Source organism: Sprattus sprattus (genome assembly GCF_963457725.1).
Source record: "Sprattus sprattus genome assembly, chromosome: 3".
NCBI lineage: Eukaryota > Metazoa > Chordata > Actinopteri > Clupeiformes > Clupeidae > Sprattus > Sprattus sprattus.
In genome coordinates this window covers 59,465,524-59,487,885 of record NC_137922.1, presented here as the reverse complement: position 1 = coordinate 59,487,885, position 22,362 = coordinate 59,465,524, and the positions used below count along the sequence as shown (strand labels likewise).

The 22,362-nt window shown below is 43.0% G+C and overlaps 3 protein-coding genes across 4 annotated transcripts in view; 1 reads left to right on the top strand and 2 right to left on the bottom strand.

The window, feature by feature from the left end:
* Positions 1-917: 917 nt before the first annotated feature.
* Positions 918-7,157, top strand: LOC308363120 (glucose-6-phosphatase catalytic subunit 1-like; the record flags this gene model as incomplete). Its single annotated transcript, XM_080835898.1, has 5 exons — positions 918-1,263; positions 2,339-2,448; positions 3,493-3,604; positions 4,402-4,517; positions 6,655-7,157. The coding sequence occupies exons 1-5, from the start codon at positions 1,034-1,036 to the stop codon at positions 7,155-7,157; spliced, it is 1,071 nt and encodes a 356-aa protein (XP_080692024.1). The 5' UTR covers positions 918-1,033.
* A 932-nt stretch (positions 7,158-8,089) lies between these two features.
* On the bottom strand, positions 8,090-17,501 carry aarsd1 (alanyl-tRNA synthetase domain containing 1). Its single transcript, XM_080835255.1, has 12 exons — positions 17,376-17,501; positions 16,634-16,762; positions 15,916-16,075; positions 15,128-15,185; positions 14,554-14,710; positions 13,936-14,052; positions 13,055-13,185; positions 11,396-11,462; positions 10,974-11,065; positions 10,796-10,850; positions 10,072-10,166; positions 8,090-8,802 (listed from the first exon to the last, which is right to left on the bottom strand). The coding sequence occupies exons 1-12, from the start codon at positions 17,412-17,414 to the stop codon at positions 8,670-8,672; spliced, it is 1,233 nt and encodes a 410-aa protein (XP_080691381.1). The 5' UTR covers positions 17,415-17,501; the 3' UTR covers positions 8,090-8,669.
* Positions 17,502-17,849: 348 nt separating this feature from the next.
* LOC308363103 (WD repeat domain phosphoinositide-interacting protein 1-like) overlaps positions 17,850-22,362 on the bottom strand; it is a 15,446-nt gene continuing 10,933 nt past the window's right edge. For both annotated transcript variants that reach the window (XM_080835876.1, XM_080835877.1), the window contains exons 11-12: positions 20,647-20,792; positions 17,850-20,033 (exon numbers count right to left, since the gene is read on the bottom strand). In XM_080835876.1, coding sequence (XP_080692002.1) covers positions 19,912-20,033; positions 20,647-20,792 — 268 coding nt within the window. In that variant the 3' untranslated portion in view covers positions 17,850-19,911. The remainder of the gene's footprint in view (positions 20,034-20,646; positions 20,793-22,362) is intronic.

Sequence of the window (22,362 nt, the reverse complement as noted above, 5' to 3'; positions counted from 1 at the left end):
TTGTGCTTGTAGTTTTGGATTTAATACTAAGAATGACAACAATAATACAAATCTATTTCATTAAATGTTTTTTTTTGGGGGGCATGGTCCTGTCAACTTTTTCTGACAGCTCCTGTTTTTCAAAACGAAAACATTACTGCAGTTGACTATGAAAACGACACAAACATTTTCGGGCATGCACAGCATAAATGTGCAACTGTTTTACAGTTGGTTAACTTTGTCAGTATTTTATTGTTATGTTTCCTAATTTCAGCTAGATCACAATGCATGATATGCATGATATGTTCAATGCATGATATGCATGATATGTACAATGCATGATATGTTCACAGGATGCTAAAGTATGAGTCATATCATATTTCTGTGTATATTTGTAGCAGGATAGGCTCACTCCATCATTCATTATGCTCAAAATAATCTATATAATAAGTGAGTGGTTACAGGCAATGATGTGATACTCCATTCAAGTTCTATTTACTGTATTTAATTCCATTCAGATTCTATTTACTGTATTTAATCCCATTCAGATTCTATTTACTGTATTTAATTCTATTCAGATTCTATTTACTGTATTTCATTTCATTCAAGTTATATTTACCTGAATTAAGATCAGATCTGGATCTGGCAGTCCAACTCATGTTTTTGGATTTTAGAAGAAGAAAAAGTTGCAAGGGTATAAAAATGGGTCAGGTTAGCTGAAACGTGCCTCAGAGGTCTCCTCCTGTGGCATATGTCAAGTTAAAAGGATGACAAATTAACACTGCCACTCCTATATCAGTTCCCTCATGTACTTGTTTGTGTAGTCTCACTCCCCCCGCCCCCCAACACACACACACACACACTCTGAGTGTTTTTTTATTGCATGTGCAGGGTCCAAAGACCGTTAGCAACATGCGTTCAGGTAGTGGGTCCTCCGCTATAAAAACAAGTCATAGGTGGCTTCGGGATACCAGTGTTCCATCCCTCAAGGCTCCAACAAGAGAACTCTTTCTTCCCCTTTCTTCCCCGGCAACAGAACGTTGGACACGCCGTCATGACGACCCTGGTGGATTCCATGCATGGCTATGGAGTGCACACCACAGAGTACCTGCAGACCAACTACAAGGAGGCCCAGGGGTTGTTCCTGTGGGTGTCCTGGGCGGCCGACCTGAGGAACACCTTCTTCGTCTTCTTCCCGCTCTGGTTCCACCTCCGGGAGTCTGTGGGGATCAAACTCATCTGGGTGGCCGTCATCGGGGACTGGCTCAACTTGGTCTTCAAATGGTGAGGGGCAGATGCTGTGTGTGTGAGTGTGTGTGTGTGTGTGTGTGTGTGTGTGTGTGTGTGTGTGTGTGTGTGTGTGTGTGTGTGTGTGTGTGTGTGTGTGGCATCAAACTCATCTGGGTGGCCGTCATCGGGGACTGGCTCAACTTGGTCTTCAAATGGTGAGGGGCAGCTGCTGAAAAACTCACACAATCAAGATGTCTGAAGAGAGACGTAGAGAACTACTGAATTACTGGAATATTTGGGTTGTGTTAATATTCCAATAAAATAATAATTTCTCAGAAATTACATTTAGAAAATGTATTTTAAAATGCATATTTTTACCAATTTTTGGCATATTTGAATCACTTTTAAATTATGGTTGTAATTAGTTATTTACATATATATTTTTCTATTTAATGTGTTGTCCTAAAGAATAATATTACTAATCCAAGAAAATTAGATTTTTAGTTACAATGCATTGGTCTTCTGCATTTATCTTAAAGCCTTACTCCTCTATTTAAAGTGTTACTCTTAAAGCCTTCCTCTCTGCTCCTCTGTTTAAAGTGTTACTCTCAAAGCCTTGCTCCTCTGTTTAAAGTGTTACTCTCAAAGCCTTGCTCCTCTGTTTAAAGTGTTACTCTTAAAGCCTTGCTCCTCTGTTTAAAGTGTTACTCTCAAAGCCTTGCTCCTCTGTTTAAAGTGTTACTCTCAAAGCCTTGCTCCTCTGTTTAAAGTGTTACTCTTAAAGCCTTGCTCCTCTGTTTAAAGTGTTACTCTTAAAGCCTTGCTCCTCTGTTTAAAGTGTTACTCTCAAAGCCTTGCTCCTCTGTTTAAAGTGTTACTCTCAAAGCCTTGCTCCTCTGTTTAAAGTGTTACTCTCAAAGCCTTGCTCCTCTGTTTAAAGTGTTACTCTCAAAGCCTTGCTCCTCTGTTTAAAGTGTTACTCTTAAAGCCTTGCTGCTCTGTTTAAAGTGTTACTCTTAAAGCCTTGCTCTCTGCTCCTGTCTGTTTGTCTGTTTTTCTTCTTATCTCTGCTGGAATAGGTGCTGTGTGTTTGTCCCCGACTGACTTGTTTGTCTTTCTGTGCCTGTAGGATCCTGTTTGGAGAGCGGCCGTACTGGTGGGTGCATGAGACCAGCTACTTCAGCGCAGACACAAAACCACACATCGAGCAGTACCCCATGACCTGTGAGACCGGCCCAGGTGTGTGCGCTCGCAGTAGTGTCCTCTCTCTCTCTCTCTCTCTCTCTCTCTTTCATTATCTGTCTTTCTCTCTCATTCTCTCTCTTTCTCTCTCTCACTCACTCTCATTCTCTCTCCATCTCTCTCATTCTCTCTCTCTCTCATTCTCTCTCTTTCTCTCTCATTCTCTCTCTCATTCTCTCTCTTTCTCTCTCATTCTGTCTTTCTCTCATTATCTCTCTCTCATTCTCTCTCTTTCTCTCTCATTCTGTCTCTCTCACTCACTCACTCTCATTCTGTCTCTCTCTCTTTCTCTTTCTCTTTCTCATCCTCTCTCTCTATATCTGTTCTGTTTGTCTGTATCTCTCTCTCCAATTGTGCCTTTCTCTCTCTTTCTGTCCCTCTCATTTCATTCTCGTTTCATTCTCATTCCACTCTTCTCTGAAGTGTTCCTTGCATTCTCTCCATTTCAACAGTTTGAGTGTGAAAAGCAAACACAGCGCTCACTCTCAGCGCTCTGGGGTGCTTCAGCACAGCTCAGCACTCTTTGACCTATCTTTAGCATCTTTTACGCGATGAGTCATTTGAACTCAAAAACGTCCCTGACGTTCTCCAAAGAATGATTGTTAGTTTGTTTTGGCAGTGTGTTTATCTTTATCTTGACCGTTACCGTGGCAACCATTACGCAACTGTCACGTCTGCGCACAGGACATTAGTTAGTCTTTAGTCTGCACCTGGACAGCACTGTCTGAGGGATGTGCTTATACTAACAATAAAAACGAAACATGGTGATGTCAAAACAAACAAAATGTGGGGACTGAATAATAGGGGTAACTTGTATTGATTGAGGCTCATGTATAGTAAAAGAGATTGTATGAATTTAACATTATGTGATATGTATGTCATTTTGTGTGTTATTTATTCAAATTGTGATTGTGATATTTATGTTTTGATATGGATTACCAGATTGGGAAGATTTTGTTTGTTTTGTGTGCCTCAGAAACACAATACAATTTGAAAAATTGAAAACATTGTTTGTACTAACAATGGATGTGGTCCTTACAGGAAGTCCATCAGGTCATGCCATGGGAGCAGCTGGAGTCTACTACGCCATGGTCACGTCAATCCTCACCTACATGCTCAACAAGAAGAGGAAGAGATCGTCCACCAAGGGCCTGTGAGTCTACCGCAGTCTTTCACTGAAAATGAAACGTGTGAAACATATACATTTGATCTCAGAGATCTGAACCACCACATGGGCACCAAGACCTACTAACTGCTCAACGAACCAATCCCATCTGATCGAATAACATTTGAGACAAATATGCATGTGAGGGCATCTCAAAAAGGACATCATGGGGGGGTTAGCCGTAGCGCAGCGTTAGTGTTAGCATTAGCACCTCACACCATCTAGTGCCCACAGGGACCCAGCGTTGCGTCCGGGCTTAAAGTCAATATTTCCACTTGCCTGCTGTCTACTCTCCACTGCCTTATTGATAAAAAAAAGACTAGCAAAGCCTAGTGCATTTCACAACCAAAGATAAATATGTGATACTTAAGTCATCCCCACGGTTCCCAGTCGCTCACTCTCCGCTGCTCTGTGATCGATTACTCTCCGCTGCTCTGTGATCGATTACTCTCCCCTGCTCTGTGATCTCATTGGCTCACTCTCCCCTGCTCTGTGCTCCTCACTTTCCCCTGCTCTGTGCTCCTCACTTTCCCCTGATCTGTGATCGATTACTCTCCGCTGCTCTGTGATCGATTACTCTCCCCTGCTCTGTGATCTCATTGGCTCACTCTCCCCTGCTCTGTGATCTCATTGGCTCACTCTCCCTTGCTCTATGATCTCATTGGCTCACTCTCCCTTGCTCTATGATCTCATTGGCTCACTCTCCCTTGCTCTATGATCTCATTGGCTCACTCTCCCCTGCTCTGTGATCTCATTGGCTCTCTCTCCCCTGCTGTGACCTGCAGGTACCTGCGGGGGGCACTGTGGACCTTCTTCTGGGCGGTGCAGGTGTGCGTGTGCCTCTCCAGGGTCTTCATCGCCGCTCACTTCCCTCACCAGGTCGTCGCTGGGGTCTTCACAGGTGAGACACAGCACTGAAAATAAACTATTAGTATTCAGAAATAAACTTTTAAGTATTTAGAGCTATTAGCAACAACCCTGAGGCTGTATACGTGACCCTTTAGGGAAGTTAAAATATTAATATTCACAAACATCAGCAGCAACTCTCTGAGGCTGTATACGTGTCCCTTTAGGGAAGTTAAACTATTAGTATTAATAATGTTTAATAAAGTTTAATATTCACAAATATCAGCAGCAACTCTGAGGCTGTATACGTGTCCCTTTAGGGAAGTTAAAATATTAATATTCACAAATATCAGCAGCAACTCTCTGAGGCTGTATACGTGTCCCTTTAGGGAAGTTAAACTATTAGTATTAATAATGTTTAATAAAGTTTAATATTCACAAATATCAGCAGCAACTCTGAGGCTGTATACGTGTCCCTTTAGGGAAGTTAAAATATTAATACTCACAAATATCAGTAGCAACTCTGAGGCTGTATACGTGTCCCTTTAGGGAAGTTAAACTATTAGTATTAATAATGTTTAATAAAGTTTAATATTCACAAATATCAGCAGCAACTCTGAGGCTGTATACGTGTCCCTTTAGGGAAGTTAAACTATTAGTATTAATAATGTTTAATAAAGTTTAATATTCACAAATATCAGCAGCAACTCTGAGGCTGTATACGTGTCCCTTTAGGGAAGTTAAACTATTAGTATTAATAATGTTTAATAAAGTTTAATATTCACAAATATCAGCAGCAACTCTGAGGCTGTATACGTGTCCCTTTAGGGAAGTTAAACTATTAGTATTAATAATGTTTAATAAAGTTTAATATTCACAAATATCAGCAGCAACACTGAGGCTGTATACGTGTCCCTTTAGGGAAGTTAAACTATTAGTATTAATAATGTTTAATAAAGTTTAATATTCACAAATATCAGCAGCAACACTGAGGCTGTATACGTGTCCCTTTAGGGAAGTTAAACTATTAGTATTAATAATGTTTAATAAAGTTTAATATTCACAAATATCAGCAGCAACACTGAGGCTGTATACGTGTCCCTTTAGGGAAGTTAAACTATTAGTATTAATAATGTTTAATAAAGTTTAATATTCACAAATATCAGCAGCAACTCTGAGGCTGTATACGTGTCCCTTTAGGGAAGTTAAACTATTAGTATTAATAATGTTTAATAAAGTTTAATATTCACAAATATCAGCAGCAACTCTGAGGCTGTATACGTGTCCCTTTAGGGAAGTTAAACTATTAGTATTAATAATGTTTAATAAAGTTTAATATTCACAAATATCAGCAGCAACTCTGAGGCTGTATACGTGTCCCTTTAGGGAAGTTAAACTATTAGTATTAATAATGTTTAATAAAGTTTAATATTCACAAATATCAGCAGCAACTCTGAGGCTGTATACGTGTCCCTTTAGGGAAGTTAAACTATTAGTATTAATAATGTTTAATAAAGTTTAATATTCAAAAATATCAGCAGCAACTCTGAGGCTGTATACGTGTCCCTTTAGGGAAGTTAAACTATTAGTATTAATAATGTTTAATAAAGTTTAATATTCACAAATATCAGCAGCAACTCTGAGGCTGTATACGTGTCCCTTTAGGGAAGTTAAACTATTAGTATTAATAATGTTTAATAAAGTTTAATATTCACAAATATCAGCAGCAACTCTGAGGCTGTATACGTGTCCCTTTAGGGAAGTTAAACTATTAGTATTAATAATGTTTAATAAAGTTTAATATTCACAAATATCAGCAGCAACTCTGAGGCTGTATACGTGTCCCTTTAGGGAAGTTAAATGTCACTTTTCATTTGAGATGCGCAAGCAAGCAGTTAACATTGATCTTTGCCTGGGAATCATCCCCTATTAACAAAAGTGAACGCATTAAATGAACTCCATAGTCCTAATCAGTCAGTCCTAATCTCAGTTTCAGAAATCCACCATATGTATTGTATGAAATGCTTGATATGACCTAACTGAAGCACAGAAGTAGAATCTACATTAAGTAGAGTAGAACATAAGTTAACATTCAGAGAGACACGAGAGAGAATGTAACACATAATAGAATGTGACATATAAGTCAAGAGTGTTCCAACAGTAGAACTGACCGTACATTCCGTCCCTCGTAGGCATCGCTGTGGCTGAGGCCTTTAACCGCATGCAGTGGATCTACAGTGTCAGCCTGAAGAAGTACTTCGGCATCACCCTCTTCCTCACCTCCTTCGCCGTGGGCTTCTACCTGCTGCTGAGGGCCCTGGGTGTGGACCTGCTGTGGACCCTGGAGAAGGCCCAGCACTGGTGTGTCAACCCCGCCTGGGTGCACATGGACAGCACGCCCTTCGCCAGCCTCCTGCGCAACATGGGCACCCTCTTCGGCCTGGGCCTGGGCCTGCACTCGCCCCTCTACACCGAGGCCAAGAAGAACAGTGGCGCCACCTACAGGGCCGGATGTATCATTGCATCCCTGCTCCTGCTGCACCTGTTTGACTCCATCAAGCCCCCCACCCACACGGCCGCCCTCTACTACCTGCTCTCCTTCTGCAAGAGCGCCACCGTTCCCCTGGCAACCGTCAGCATCATCCCTTACTGCGTCTCGGGGCTGATGAACATGCAGAGCAAGAAGCAGCTCTAAGCTCGATGGGGAACCATGGCAACAAGGGACTGCTCCAGATCACATTGTCAACGCAGTGTTCACCGGTGCTTCACATTTACATTGAGTCATTTAGCAGACGCTTTTATCCAAAGCAACGTCCAAGAGAGAGAGAATGCTTCACATTCACATTTACATTTAGTCATTTAGCAGACGCTTTTATCCAAAGCAACGTACAAGAGAGAGAATGCTTCACATTCACATTCACATTTAGTCATTTAGCAGACGCTTTTATCCAAAGCAACGTACAAGAGAGAGAATGCTACATCATATCCAGAATGATAAAAGAAAGTAAAAAAAAACAGCTATATATATTAAGAAAGATGTATTTATTAAACAACTTTTTCTCTAAACATAAAGTGACTGTTAGGGATAATGGCTGAGGGCATTCAGGTGACACTTGCTAAAGAATGTACTGTTGAAGCCATAGCAGGCTATTGAAGGACTATTTTAAGTCCAGCAGATGATTACACGTAATTTAATTACAAGTGTTTTATTGTTTTAAGCGTTTTATTGTTTTTAGTGTTTTATTGTCCAATGTTGGGTTTGGCATCTAAGCTCAACATTTTTATTGTAAAATATCGTTATGGAAGGTTAAGAAAAAAAGCACAAATGACTATTAAAAATGTTTCATATTTTTTTGTAAATGCCGTTTCTGTCAAATTATATTTTTGAAATTCCTTCATGCTATTTGTAATAAAATATTAGTAAAAACTTATACTGTGCACTGTGTTCTGGTTTATTGTTACCTCACTCTTGTGTGCACACACACACACACAAACACACACACACACACACACACACACACACACACACACACACACACACACACACACACACACATCTGTTTTTCCTGACTATTTATACTTCTGTAGCAGAGGCGAGTTCAAGAGGCAGTCACAATTTTCATTAAGACAGATTTTAATAATCACTATATACAATTAAACACTTGATCATGTTCTGATACACATTATCAGATTCCCAAAATCCATATTCACATTTTGAACACCTTCAGACATACACACACATTGGACACCCTCAGACATAAACACACACACACACACACACACACACACACACATTGCACATACGATGACATATTGGACACATCTAAAAAGAAAAAAAAATGAGTGCCTTCAATCAACTACAGATGTGCCTCTTTTCCCTGTGGATGATTTTGGTACTGACCGTCACCTGTCTGTCTGTCTGTCTGTCTGTCTGCCTGTCTGCCTGTCTGTCTGTCTGTCTGTCTGTCTGTCTGTCTGTCTGTCTGTCTGTCTGTCTGTCTGTCTGTCTGTCTGTCTGTCTGTCTGTCTGTCTGTCTGGTGGAGAGGTCACCAGGGAAGCAGCTGGACATACCAGCTGCTCTACCTCTTCTTTCCTCTGCAATCTCTTCCTCCTCAGTTCTTCTGCAGTCCTCCTCCTCTCCTCTCTTCTCCTCTCCTCTCTTCTCCTCTCCTCTCTTCTCTTCTTCCTCCTCCCATCCTCTTCCTCCTAGCCGCTCTTGGCCTGGCTGCAGTGGTCCCTCAGTAGGTTCTCCACCTCGGCCCTCTTGGCCAGGGACCCTGCCTTCCCCTGCAGCCGGCCGTTCTTGCCAGCCCCCTTCCCCTCCAGGAGCTCCAGAACCCTGCAGAGGACACAGTTTACACTTTAGTCATTTAGCAGACACACACACACACACACACACACACACACACACACACACACACACACACACACACACACACACACACACACACACACACACACACACACACACACACACACACACACACACACACACACACACACACACACACACACACACACACACATTACACTTTAGTCATTTAGCAGACACACACACACACATACACACTCACACACAAACACACACTCACACACACACACACACACACACACACACACACACACACACACACACACACACACACACACACACACTCACACACACTCACACTCACACTCACACACACTACATTTTAGTCATTTAGCAGACACACACACCATTTACAGAGCCAGTATTGTTTACAAACATCAGAGTTTTTTGCACACACACAGAACAGACAGCTAGAGGACCGTGAGCAATTCCCTGAATTTGACCAAAAAAAAAGGACTGGATTAGAATTGTTGACTGCACTGACTGACAGAGTCTGGCCCTGACTAGCATTGAGGACCCAACTTCTACTGATAAACAACCTAGAAATGAAGGACTGATTTGAGGGCAGGACTCCTCCAGAAGTTCCCCCATGTATATATATACTGTATATAGGTTATGCCCTAACTGATGAACTACTGGTTAAACTCCGCCACCTAGTGACACAATTGAGTCGTGCACCATTTCAGAGCCACGCTGTGTGCCAACGGGCAGCACAGGTACGCCGCCATGATTCTTACCGCTTTCCCATGCTGTGTGTGTGTGTGTGTGTGTGTGTGTGTGTGTGTGTGACCAACGTGCAGCACAGGGACGACGCCGTGCTTCTTACCGCTTTCCCATGCTGTGTGTGTGTGTATGTGTGTGTGTGTGTGTGTGTGTGTGTGTGTCCTGACACAGAAGCATGGGAGAGGTGTGTGAGCCGAGGGAACACTGAGTGAACACTGAGTCCTATCCTGACTAGGAGGGTGAATCTGAACACTGAGTGAGTGAGTGAGTGAGTGTGTGTGTGTGTGTGTGTGTGTGTGTGTGTGTGTGTGTGTGTCCTGACACAGAAGCATGGGAGAGGTGTGTGAGCCGAGGGAACACTGAGTGAACACTGAGTCCTATCCTGACTAGGAGGGTGAATCTGAACACTGAGTGAGTGAGTGAGTGAGTGTGTGTGTGTGTGTGTGTGTGTGTGTGTGTGTGTGTGTGTGTGTGTGCCAATGTGCAGCACAGGGACGACGCCACGCTTCTTACCGCTTTCCCATGCTGTCCACGACACAGGTTGGGGCGGCTAGGAGGAACATTCCGGCTCCCTTCTCCTCTCCCACCGTCAGGAAGATGGTAGTGTGCTGGGTTACCGGGCAGATTAGAGATTAAGAGATTAAAAGTTTTACATTATTATTTAATATTTGATATGGAACGCTCAGGTAAATGTAAACAGCTGTACAGTACATTATGGCTCAATACAGTACACCCCTTGACCTACTTTCAACCAATCAGAATGCTTGATTTCATCTATGTGTATTATAATTGAATTTAAAACACAGATTAGAAACACATTGAATGCTCCTTTTCCAAAACGCAAATTGGATATTTCGAGATTCTCAGAAGACTACCTTCATCCTTAGTAAACTTAAATGTGCAGAATTATCCAAATCAATCCTGAAAAGGGGCTTTGCTTTTCAGACTGGTGGGATACCTAGGTTTTATTCAGTACTGTTATTTGACTGACTGGCTCACTGCTTTTGTGAAATTCCCCCACTGCCTCGTTAGAATGTGCCAGCTTTGTTGTTATTGTTATTGCTGTTGTTGTTGTTGTTGTTGTTGTTGTTATGTAATCAATAGTTGTTTTCACTTACTCCTGGCTAGTGTGTCTAATGGCCAAGATCTTTACAACTGTTCATTCAAACTCAAAATGTTGTTGGTGGTGGCAAAAGTGTATTATAACAAATAAATATATAATATATATTTTGTTTACCTCAAAGCCTATTTCATTGGCAATGGTGTTCATGAACTCATTGTCTCCATCCTTACTGAAGAAAACAGAAAAGATTATATTAAGAGTCTGGAACGATAGAGAAACAGTCTCCATGAGGATTATATATTATGTTCACACAAAAACAGACTGAATACTGGACTGGAAACCATTTGCCTACTTGTGCACACTGAAGAAATTGCCTCCTTCCGGATTGTTCTTGAAACTCTGTGCAATGAGAACCGCCATGTCTCTGAGAAGAGTGAGGTTGCTCTGCAGAGAAACACAAAGGAACAAAGTTACTACACAAGCTGTCATGATTACAGATATGGTTTCAGATATCGATCATGGCATGAATTATAGACTGCCACTGTGTGTGTGTGTGTGTGCTTATATATATATACATGTAAAAGCAAATTTACATGAAACCACTAGCTTGTGACAAAATTACAAATCACATGCACATTATGAAACTTGCTTGTCAATGCATTCAAAGACACTGACAGACTTATAAAACGCCATGTAGTGAGAAATAGGATGCTTAGGATAGGATAGGAAATAGGATCATTAGTCATGAATCAATCATTAATCATGAATCAATACCTTCTGTAGGCGTTTGACGGTCTTCTGGAGCTTGTCCACGGCTTCAACGTGCTCCTCTGAGCCTGTCCTGACACACAAGCATGGGAGAGGTGTGTGAGCCGATGGTGTGTGTGTGTGTGTGTGTGTGTGTGTGTGTGTGTGTGTGTCCTGACACAGAAGCATGGGAAAGGTGTGTGAGCGTGTGCGTGTGTGTGTGTGTGTGTGTGTGTGTGTGTGTGTCCTGACACAGAAGCATGGGAGAGGTGTGTGAGCCGAGGGTGTGTGTGTGTGTGTGTGTGTGTGTTGTCCATGGCTTCAACGTGCTCCTCTGAGCCTGTCCTGACACACAAGCATGGGAGAGGTGTGTGAGCCGAGGGTGTGTGTGTGTGTGTGTGTGTGTGTGTGTGTGTGTCCTGACACAGAAGCATGGGAGAGGTGTGTGAGCCGAGGGTGTGTGTGTGTGTGTGTGTGTGTGTGTGTGTGTGTGTGTGTCCTGACACAGAAGCATGGGAGAGGTGTGTGAGCCGAGGGTGTGTGTGTGTGTGTGTGTGTGTGTGTGTGTCCTGACACAGAAGCATGGGAGAGGTGTGTGAGCCGAGGGTGTGTGTGTGTGTGTGTGTGTGTGTGTGTGTCCTGACACAGAAGCATGGGAGAGGTGTGAGAGCCGAGGCTGTGTGTGTGTGTGTGTGTGTGTGTGTGTGTGTGTGTGTGTGTCCTGACACACAAGCATGGGGAAGGTGTGTGAGCCGAGGGAACACTGAGTGAACACTGAGTCCTTTCCTGGCTAGAGGGTGAAACTGATCACTGAGTGAGTGAGTGAGTGTGTGTGTGTGTGTGTGTGTGTGTGTGTGTGTGTGACTGAGGGTGAATCTGAACACTGTGTCCTATCCTGACTAGGAGGGTGAATGTGAACACTGAGGGTGAATCTGAACACTGAGGGTGAATCTGAACACTGAGGGTGAATGTGAACACTGAGTGTGAATGTGAACACTGAGGGTGAATGTGAAAACTGAGGGTGAATCTGAACACTGAGGGTGAATGTGAACACTGAGGGTGAATCTGAACACTGAGTGTGAATTTGAACACTGAGGGTGAATCTGAACACTGAGTGTGAATCTGAACACTGAGGGTGAATGTGAACACTGAGGGTGAATGTGAACACTGAGTGTGAATCTGAACACTGAGGGTGAATCTGAACACTGAGGGTGAATGTGAACACTGAGGGTGAATCTGAACACTGAGTGTGAATCTGAACACTGAGGGTGAATGTGAACACTGAGGGTGAATCTGAACACTGAGTGTGAATCTGAACACTGAGGTTGAATCTGAACACTGAGGGTGAATCTGAACACTGAGGGTGAATCTGAACACTGAGTGTGAATCTGAACACTGAGGGTGTATGTGAACACTGAGGGTGAATCTGAACACTGAGTGTGAATCTGAACACTGAGGGTGAATGTGAACACTGAGGGTGAATCTGAACACTGAGTGTGAATCTGAACACTGAGGTTGAATCTGAACACTGAGGCCTATCCTGACTAGGAGGGTCTTCAACTGACTAACAAATCAAGGTCTCACAAATTCCTCTCTGGGTGAGTGAGTGAGTGTGTGAGTGTGAGTGTGTGTGTGAGTGTGTGTGTGTGTGAGAGAGGGAGTTGTGATTGTTCCAACACTACTCACTTCAAGAGGCCCACCAGTGATTTCTCAATGCTGTGGCTTTTCTCTGCGTACTTAAGGACTCGACTCCCAGCCAAGAAGCTCAAGTTGGTTTTGCTCTTCTTTCCTTTCTCCGTTCCCAGAATCTTAATCACCTACCACAACAAGGCAACCAACGGACTTTAATCACCTACAACAATAACAACAGCAATAACAACAACAAGGGCAACCACAGGACTTTAAGACACCCACAGACCTCTATGGGACAAAAATCTGGTGACATCATCACTGAGGGACAACCATGTCTTACAGGTCATGAAACGGATTTCCATGAACAAATCCTTTAAAATGTGTCTTTTTTATTAGCATAGCTGATTTTATTAGCGTAGCTGTGTTGAGTGGTGAGGGGTGAACCATAAGGGTGAGGACGAGTGCAGAGACCTGAAGTGAGTGTGTGTGTGTGTGTGTGTGTGTGTGTGTGTGTGTGTGTGTGTGTTATTAGCGTAGCTGTGTTGGTGAGCACGCACGCACGTAGGTGGCTGAGGTTGGACACATGAGTTCCACAGCACACACACACACACACACACACACACACACACACACACACACACACACACACACGGTGTAGAGACCTGTAGGTGGCTGAGGTTGGACACATGAGTTCCGCAGCACACACACACACACACACACACACACACACACACACACACACACGGAGTAGAGACCTGTAGGTGGCTGAGGTTGGACACATGAGTTCCGCAGCACACACACACACACACACACACACACACACACACACACACACGGAGTAGAGACCTGTAGGTGGCTGAGGTTGGACACATGAGTTCCGCAGCACACACACACACACACACACACACACACACACACACACACGGAGTAGAGACCTGTAGGTGGCTGAGGTTGGACACATGAGTTCCACAGCACATGTTGGTGTCCACTCCTTCAATGTCGATGATCCTGATTGGGCCAGCAAGGTCGTCTGGGAGACCGCGACTCCTTACCTACACACACACACACACACACACACACACACACACACACACACACAGACACACACACACACACACACACGAGGGGTTCCTGAACACTCATCACATACTGATCACTTCCTATAAGTGAGGCAGGATTAAAAGAGCCTACTTCAAATAATATGAGCACTGAACAGAACTACAAAAGGCAAGCACCTTCTACTACAAAAAAAACTAAAAACACACACACACACACACACACACACACACACACACACACACACACACACACACACACACACACACACACACACACACACACCAGACACACACACACACACACACACACACACACCAGACACACACACACACACACACACACACACACACACACACACTAACCAGAGCAGCAGCAGCGTGGGGTAATTCAAGCACCTCCTACTACTCCAAATACTAAAAATGCATTTGCAAAGCTTTAAATGTTTCGCAAACCTTCTAGAACCTTCTAGGGCGGTAGAATTCAGCAGAACCCACCTTTTCCAGGGCGGGGTCATCGAGGGAGAGAAGCTGGACGGTGACTGGGAGGTTGTCTCGGATCCTCTGGTTGACGGCGGCCTCCAGAGCCTCCATCTCTCCTGGCTTCACCGTCGGCGTATCTAGCTCTATACTGCTCCGCTGCCGTCCCAGCTCCCTGTGACACACAGAATCAGAACCAGAATCAGAATCAGAATCAGGTTGCTCCCTGTGACACCGCCAAACAGAATCAGAATCAGAATCAGAATTTGACTTGGTAAAGTGGCTCTCAGAGTGCTTACACAAAATACACATTACAACACAATACAAAACAAACAGTGCAACAGAATAAGTACAGCCAAACAGAGCCAAACAGGCTCCTTGAAGGCAATAATCAAGAACCCTTGTTTCTGAAGGCACAGCAATGGTCAAGAACCCTTGTTTTCTGAAGGCTTTGCGATAAATAAACCTTGTTTATGAAGGCATCTGAGGTTTGAACTATGGCACGTTATACAAGACTGAGATTGATCCTACTGTAGATTTTTGAAGATTGCTTGAAGTGAATAACTGCTTCCATTTTGGCTCAGAGACTCACCATGACGTGGTTTTATATCCGAACATGGTTTCAGCCACCGCTGTGACCAGATGTTGCCCTGAGGAAAAACAAAGAAAAAGGATGAGGAGCCTTTTTTCGAAACCTTGAGAACTTTATCGTGCAGTGATACTCCCTCACTTGCCCAAGACTGTGTTTCCTCACTGAAGATCAGCCTATTTCATCTCTGTCAGACACTTTAACACGAGTAACATTTGAACAGAGAAAGAAACCTGTCTTTTTTCGAATGCCGCCATAGTCAGTGCTGGGCCATAGCCTCAGATAGAATAGCACAAAGTCTGAGACATTTCCAAAGTGAGAACACACTCCTTGTGAACTCTCACACAGTGGCTATCGGAACAATGGACTCAGTCCAGCTTCAGAGGGAAATGCTGTCAAATCTACGACTGTTGGCCTGCCCTGCGTTTGTAGCCCAGAGTAGTCGAGCGGAGCCGCCAGGAGTCACCTGAGTGCTGCTGCATGTGGTCACACACGCACGCACGCACGCACGTACACACGCACGCACACACGCACACGAGTAGACGAGCAGCAGGAGTCACCTCACCCGAGTGCTGCTGCATGTGGCACGCGCACACACACACACACACACACACACACACACACACGAGTAGACGAGCGCCAGGGGTCACCTCACCTGAGTGCTGCTGCATGTGGTCACACACACACACACACACACACACACACACACACACACACACACACACACACACACACACACACACACACACACACACACACACACACACACACACACGAGTGGCAGGAGTCACCTGAGTGCTGCTGCATGTGGTCGAACCTCCTCCCCCAGTCGACCGTCAGCTGCACCTCCTGACCCTCCTCCAGGGGCGCGTCCACAAAGTGCACCGCCTCAGGTCCCTGTCTGAGCACACGCAGCACAGACACCCCCCCGATGGTCCCTCGGTCATCTGGCTGGAGGAAAATATAATTTATCATAAAATCAGTGTCATTTATCATAAAATCATAATATAATATATTATAAAATCAGTGTCATTTATCATAAAATCATAATATAATATATTATAAAATCAGTGTCATTTATCATAAAATCATAATATAATATATTATAAAATCAGTGTCATTTATCATAAAATCATAATATAATATATTATAAAATTAGTGTCATTTATCATAAATCATAATATAATATATCATGAAATCATAATATAATACATCATAAAGTCATAATATAATATATCACACAATCAGTGATATTTATCAATCTCGTCGTTTGTTTCCATGACCATTAATCTGATACAAAGCATTTTGTTTTCCTATAATTTGGTGTTTATACCTTATACGTGCAGTAGGCAAACAATCAAGCTTCTCTGCCCTTAAACTAAGTCTAAATTTGAATTTCAGTGTAAAACAGCACATTGTTGTGACTGAAAGAGGTTCAGAGCAGACATAAGTTGAACTTCTGTCTTTGATGACAGGGTTGGTGTTTGGACTAATGCTACGGGTCTTTACCTGACCCCCTCCTTCGGGGAAGAGAATAGTGTCTTTCAGCTTGACATTGTAGCCCTTCACTTTCTCTTTCTTCCCGTTGTTCTCGAGTTGCAGCTCTGCCTCCGAGCAGGACACCACCGAAGTAGAAAACTGCAGGAAGGATGAACGAAATGTCAGTGACTTTACCAACTTCAACAGGTCCATTCAAGGACATACTTCACTACTGTTGAAGCGACGCTGACGTTAGCTTAACACTTGCTGTCGGTTCTCTTTACATTTGGATTCCACCTTACAAAACTGAGCTAGATGGCACTTTTTACCGCTACACTTCATGAGGGAGTTAGTGGAAGGAGCCATGCGGTCGGCCAGTTGCCACTTATCAGTTTTGAAGGTAGAAACAAAAGTTATGGAGAACTGGCGGAGAATGTTGAGCTAACTTCAGCGTGGTGTTATAGAAGTGGTAACGGTAAAGGTTCAGCTGTCATTTTCATTTTCCATTTCATTCTTCTACTTTAAGGTAGGCACTCGGATCGTGAAAACAACATGTGTTTCGTTGATCACATAAATAATTGCACATAATCTTCGAGGTTGTCAAAGCAGTTGACAAAAGAAAATTATGAAGACAAATGGTTTGTGACTTTTTTATAGGCTTACGTTAACAACTTGCTATGTCGGCTAGCATGCATTATCACAGAACCTTTGAGAAATGGCAACGCCTTTTTTTTAAATCACTGTTACAATTAAAACAGTTGTACTTAGTTACCTCCTGCATGTAGCAATCCCTCTGACATTGAAAAGCCATACTGCTATCTTTTTGGTGTCAAAACAGGACAATAAATCTAAGAACTCGCAGTGAACACCACAATAAAACCTGTTTCTTCGTTGGTGTTGTTCAGCACATTACCGCCCACTGCTGTAAAGGAATGGAAAGGTTGCTTGCAATCTTCTGTCCGTATGTTTTCTGATTCATGATATTATGGTAGAACGCAGACAACTGCATCCACTCACTGATGTGAATGTATTTAACTGGATATCCATATCTGGGGTATTCAGTCAGCGTAAATATGCATGTTGAGTAATCTCAACACAGCTAATACTAAAATATTGGCAATTTAATGATAGTTATAACTATAACTGTAACCAACTAACAAATAAATAAACCAATTCAAATGTTTGAAAACAATTTAAAACCAGGCCTCGTTAATGCAAACGTATATTTATTCTTGTACTTGTTCTGCCCTCCTGTTAACATACAAATAAACTCATTCACACACACAAAATATTTCAAAGTAGGCACATACAAAAACATACACGGGCGGTAAAATAAACGTGAAGAGAACAGAAATTGCATATAAAGACGAGCGCATCGGGGATGAAGTACAACAATTTGGTATTATCGGTTCCATATGAAGAATTATGACATTGGTATTGAATACCATCACCATTGTTTCTATGGTGCTGTCTACAACAGAAAAGCATTAAAATGTTACATATTGCACTCCACAGAAAGACCTATTGCACTGGCATTATATCTTACACATACCTAGACAGCTGGTCAAAATGTTCTCAGAAAGCAGTTTACAATAAGTCTAGCAGCTCATATGTTATGATAGTTCTAGAAATGACGAGCCTGAAGATTTGTAACTGAAGCTGTAGCGCGCCCTAGTGGGCTCTTTATGTAACTGCACATGGCAGAATCCACGTACACAAGTTCTCTGGCCAACTATATGTTCTCACATTACTATGGTTGTCATTGAGACAAATGTACCACTGATATGGTTTCATGTCCAGAGCCTAAAGTGTGAAAAAAAAAAACTTGATCACAATCTAATACATAATACAGTTTTCACAGTATGTGTTAGTTGTGTGCAGTATTTGAAATTATGAAGTCTACACAGTTTAAATGTTTTTGTTTTGGTCTTGCCAGCATACTGCATACATACATATAACTAGAACATATTTGAAATATGAGTTAATGTCCACAGTTACAACACTATAATGTGTTCATGATCTTGACATGTAAATTCTCCAAGATGAAGTTAAAGGTCGACACCACACTGCCCCCTCTTTCACTGGCCCTGTTGGTGTATATAGTGTTGATATCCAAGATTTCAATTTACTTTCCATTTAAAAAAAAAAAAATAACAAAAAAATGATACATATCTGTCTCCTAGTGGAGACTATAAGAAGCATGCAAGATCAACTCACACCCACACACACCCACACACACACACACACACACACACACACACATACACACTCTCAAATCGAAAGTCAAGCCAGCATCCATATTCTTCATTTCTCATGATAGAGAAAAATCAAGGAACTGCTTCTTAAATTAGATCCATTGGGGCAGAAGCGTGCCAAGAGTCTCAAACAGTAACAGGTTTGCCAATCTGTGTTTGTAGGAGATTCGTAAGTAAATATCTAAGCACTTGAAATCAGTAGGACTTACCCCAGATCTTGAGAATTATTTTTGTTACTTTACATGCTGTGTACAATGCCTGAAGTTTCAGCGATCTCTTTTATCAGGCGCAGACAAATACACTTTTTGCTTAATGTAAAATAAGAAATGCACTCTCAAAGTCTGTGTGTGTTCCTCCAGACTTAAACTCAAGTAAATCATTCCAAGGATTGGGATGCTTTTCACCCTTTTGTAAATATCTAAGCACTTTAAAAATGGCTCACTATTTGGCAGCAATTTGTTTTTAGTAGTGATGACTCACCTTGTGTCCATACATCTTATTACCAGTGTTCAATATGGGACACTGGTGAGAAAACATGGATCCTCTTTCTCTCTCCCTCCCTAAAACGAGGAATCAAAATGGCTTTAAGCACCTCTGACATGCTAGCCTTAGTCTTAGCCACTGCTCATGAAAACCAACATTAAGGATCCCTTTCCAAGGGCCAATAGTTTCCCTAAAATGGTTTGTCATAAATAATGAATTATAAATAGTGCATACCAAAACTGAATTTCAAACTACAAAGGATTCCTTTGTCAATGTCACCATGCCAGATGTAGTTGTACTGGTCATCTTGCCTATATGTATGGTCATCTTGCCGATATCTATGGTCATATTGCCTATATCTATGATCATATTGCCTATATACTGTATATGGGCGACACTTAATTCTTTGTCCCACCAAATGGTGGTGGTCTCTCCGTAATACTGCATGTTTTTAGCTACCTAGGCCTAACAATTTGCCAGTCTTTGAGAATGGTAGTGGTCTGTCAATACCATCAAAAATTCAGATAGGCCCAAGACTGGGATGTGATTGGTTGTTTGGCTAAGGGTGAGTTAGTTGCTCTGGGAGCTGACTGGTGGGAACTCCTGCTCGTCATCCAATCGGATGGTTCCGGCAGCAACCTCATGTTCAGGGATGATCTCACCCTTTTTGGCTCCTCCATCTTCTGAGTAACCTACAATAAGAGAAGATCTTAACACCCAAGGTCTGAGTAGGATAGGTACACACACACACACACACACACACACACACACACACACACACACACACACACACACACACACACACACACCTATCTTCTGAGTAACCTACAATTAGCGAGGATCTTATCACCCAAGTTCTGAGTAGGATAGGTACACACACACACACACACACACACACACACACACACACACACACACACACACACACACACACACACACACACACACACCTATCTTCTGAGTAACCTACAATTAGCGAGGATCTTATCACCCAAGTTCTGAGTAGGATAGGTACACACACACACACACACACACACACACACACACACACACACACACACACACACACACACACACACACACACACCCATCTTCTGAGTAACCTACAATAAGAGAAGATCTTAACACCCAAGTTCTGAGTAGGAAAGGTACACACACACACACACACACACACACACAGACACACCCAACTTCTGAGTAACCTACAATTAGAGAGGATCTTATCACCCAAGTTCTGAGTAGGATAGGTACACACACACACACACACACACACACACACACACACACACACACACACACACACACCTGTGAGGCTGGCGGAGGTTGGCTGCTCCATGCAGGCAAGCGTGGCGGGCATGGCGAGGGTGGCTGCGTAGGTCTGTCCCCCGCCCATGGGCTCTTCCTCCAGAGGCGGCTGCTCCTCCTCCTCCTCTTCCTCACCACTGAAGAGCCTGACGCGAGGCAGGAAGTAAGATTAGATTAGATTAGATTAGATTCAACTTTATTGTCATTGCACAGAGTACAAGTACTGACACAACGAAATGCAGTTTAGCATCTAACCAGTACGTGCAAAATAGCAATAAAAGTGCAGAGTATGTGCAAGTGTAGGGTGGACTAAGTGAATAAATACGATTTGTACAGTAAGAGTTAGAATATGAAACAGAATTGTAATATAAACAGAATTGAATAGCAGCAATTGAGGTAAGAGCGAGGTATGATAAGTATATAAAGTGCAGGTGAAAGTAAACTGGTGGTAACAAGTGAAATCAAGTGAATGAGGTAGGAAAGTACAATCAATACAGGTAAGGCAGTAAAGTGGATACAGTATTAACAAGTCCGAGCGGACAACAAGATGCGTCAACTCAACTCTGCCACCTTGTGGACACAGGAGGGAATTACAATTGAAAGAATGCGTTTCAGACAGGCGTTTCAGACCGACCGACCGACCGACCGACCGACCGACAGACCGACCGACAGACCGACAGACCGACAGACCGACGGACGGACGGACGGACATACCCTCTTATAGAGATGCCGGACGCATGTAAAAAGACATTATGGTGCAAATGTTCAGTGGCTGGAGGAGGGTGTGTGGCAGTCAAGCCAGGTAAGGATGGGAGCAGGACACACAAACATCATTACCTCCCTCTGAGGCTGTCCTGACCTATCACAGTGCAGAACTACCAGCTGACCTATCACAGTGAAGAACTACCAGCTGACCTATCACAGTGCAGAACTACCAGCTGACCTATCACAGTGCAGAACTACCAGCTGACCTATCACAGTGCAGAACTACCTATCTGACCTATCACAGTGCAGAACTACCAGCTGACCTATCACAGTGAAGAACTACCAGCTAACCTATCACAGTGCAGAACTACCAGCTGACCTATCACAGTGCAGAACTACCAGCTGACCTATCACAGTGCAGAACTACCAGCTGACCTATCACAGTGCAGAACTACCAGCTGACCTATCACAGTGCAGAACTACCAGCTGACCTATCACAGAGCAGAACTACCAGCTGACCTATCACAGTGCAGAACTACCAGCTGACCTATCACAGTGCAGAACTACCAGCTGACCTATCACAGTGCAGAACTACCAGCTGACCTATCACAGTGCAGAACTACCAGCTGACCTATCACAGTGAAGAACTACCAGCTGACCTATCACAGTGCAGAACTACCAACATCCTGGGGCATGACCAGGGCTGTAGTGGAGGGTAAACGCACGTAAACGCCGTTTATGCACCTCTGGAATTTTGGAAATAGCGTTTACGCACCTATTAATAGCGTTTACGCATCTCAAAGTGGCGTTTACGCATCTCAAAGTTCTCTGCGCATAGTATTCTGCCGTTGTAAACATCCAAAATAAATTTGGTTTCATTTTAAATCACCTTAGACTAAATTTCATATTGTTGAACATATGAACGCTGTATTCTGAATAATTTGTATCTGCACTGTATTATGGTCTGTGACCCTCCAATCAGTGCCTTGTTGCTGCGGCAACACCAATGAA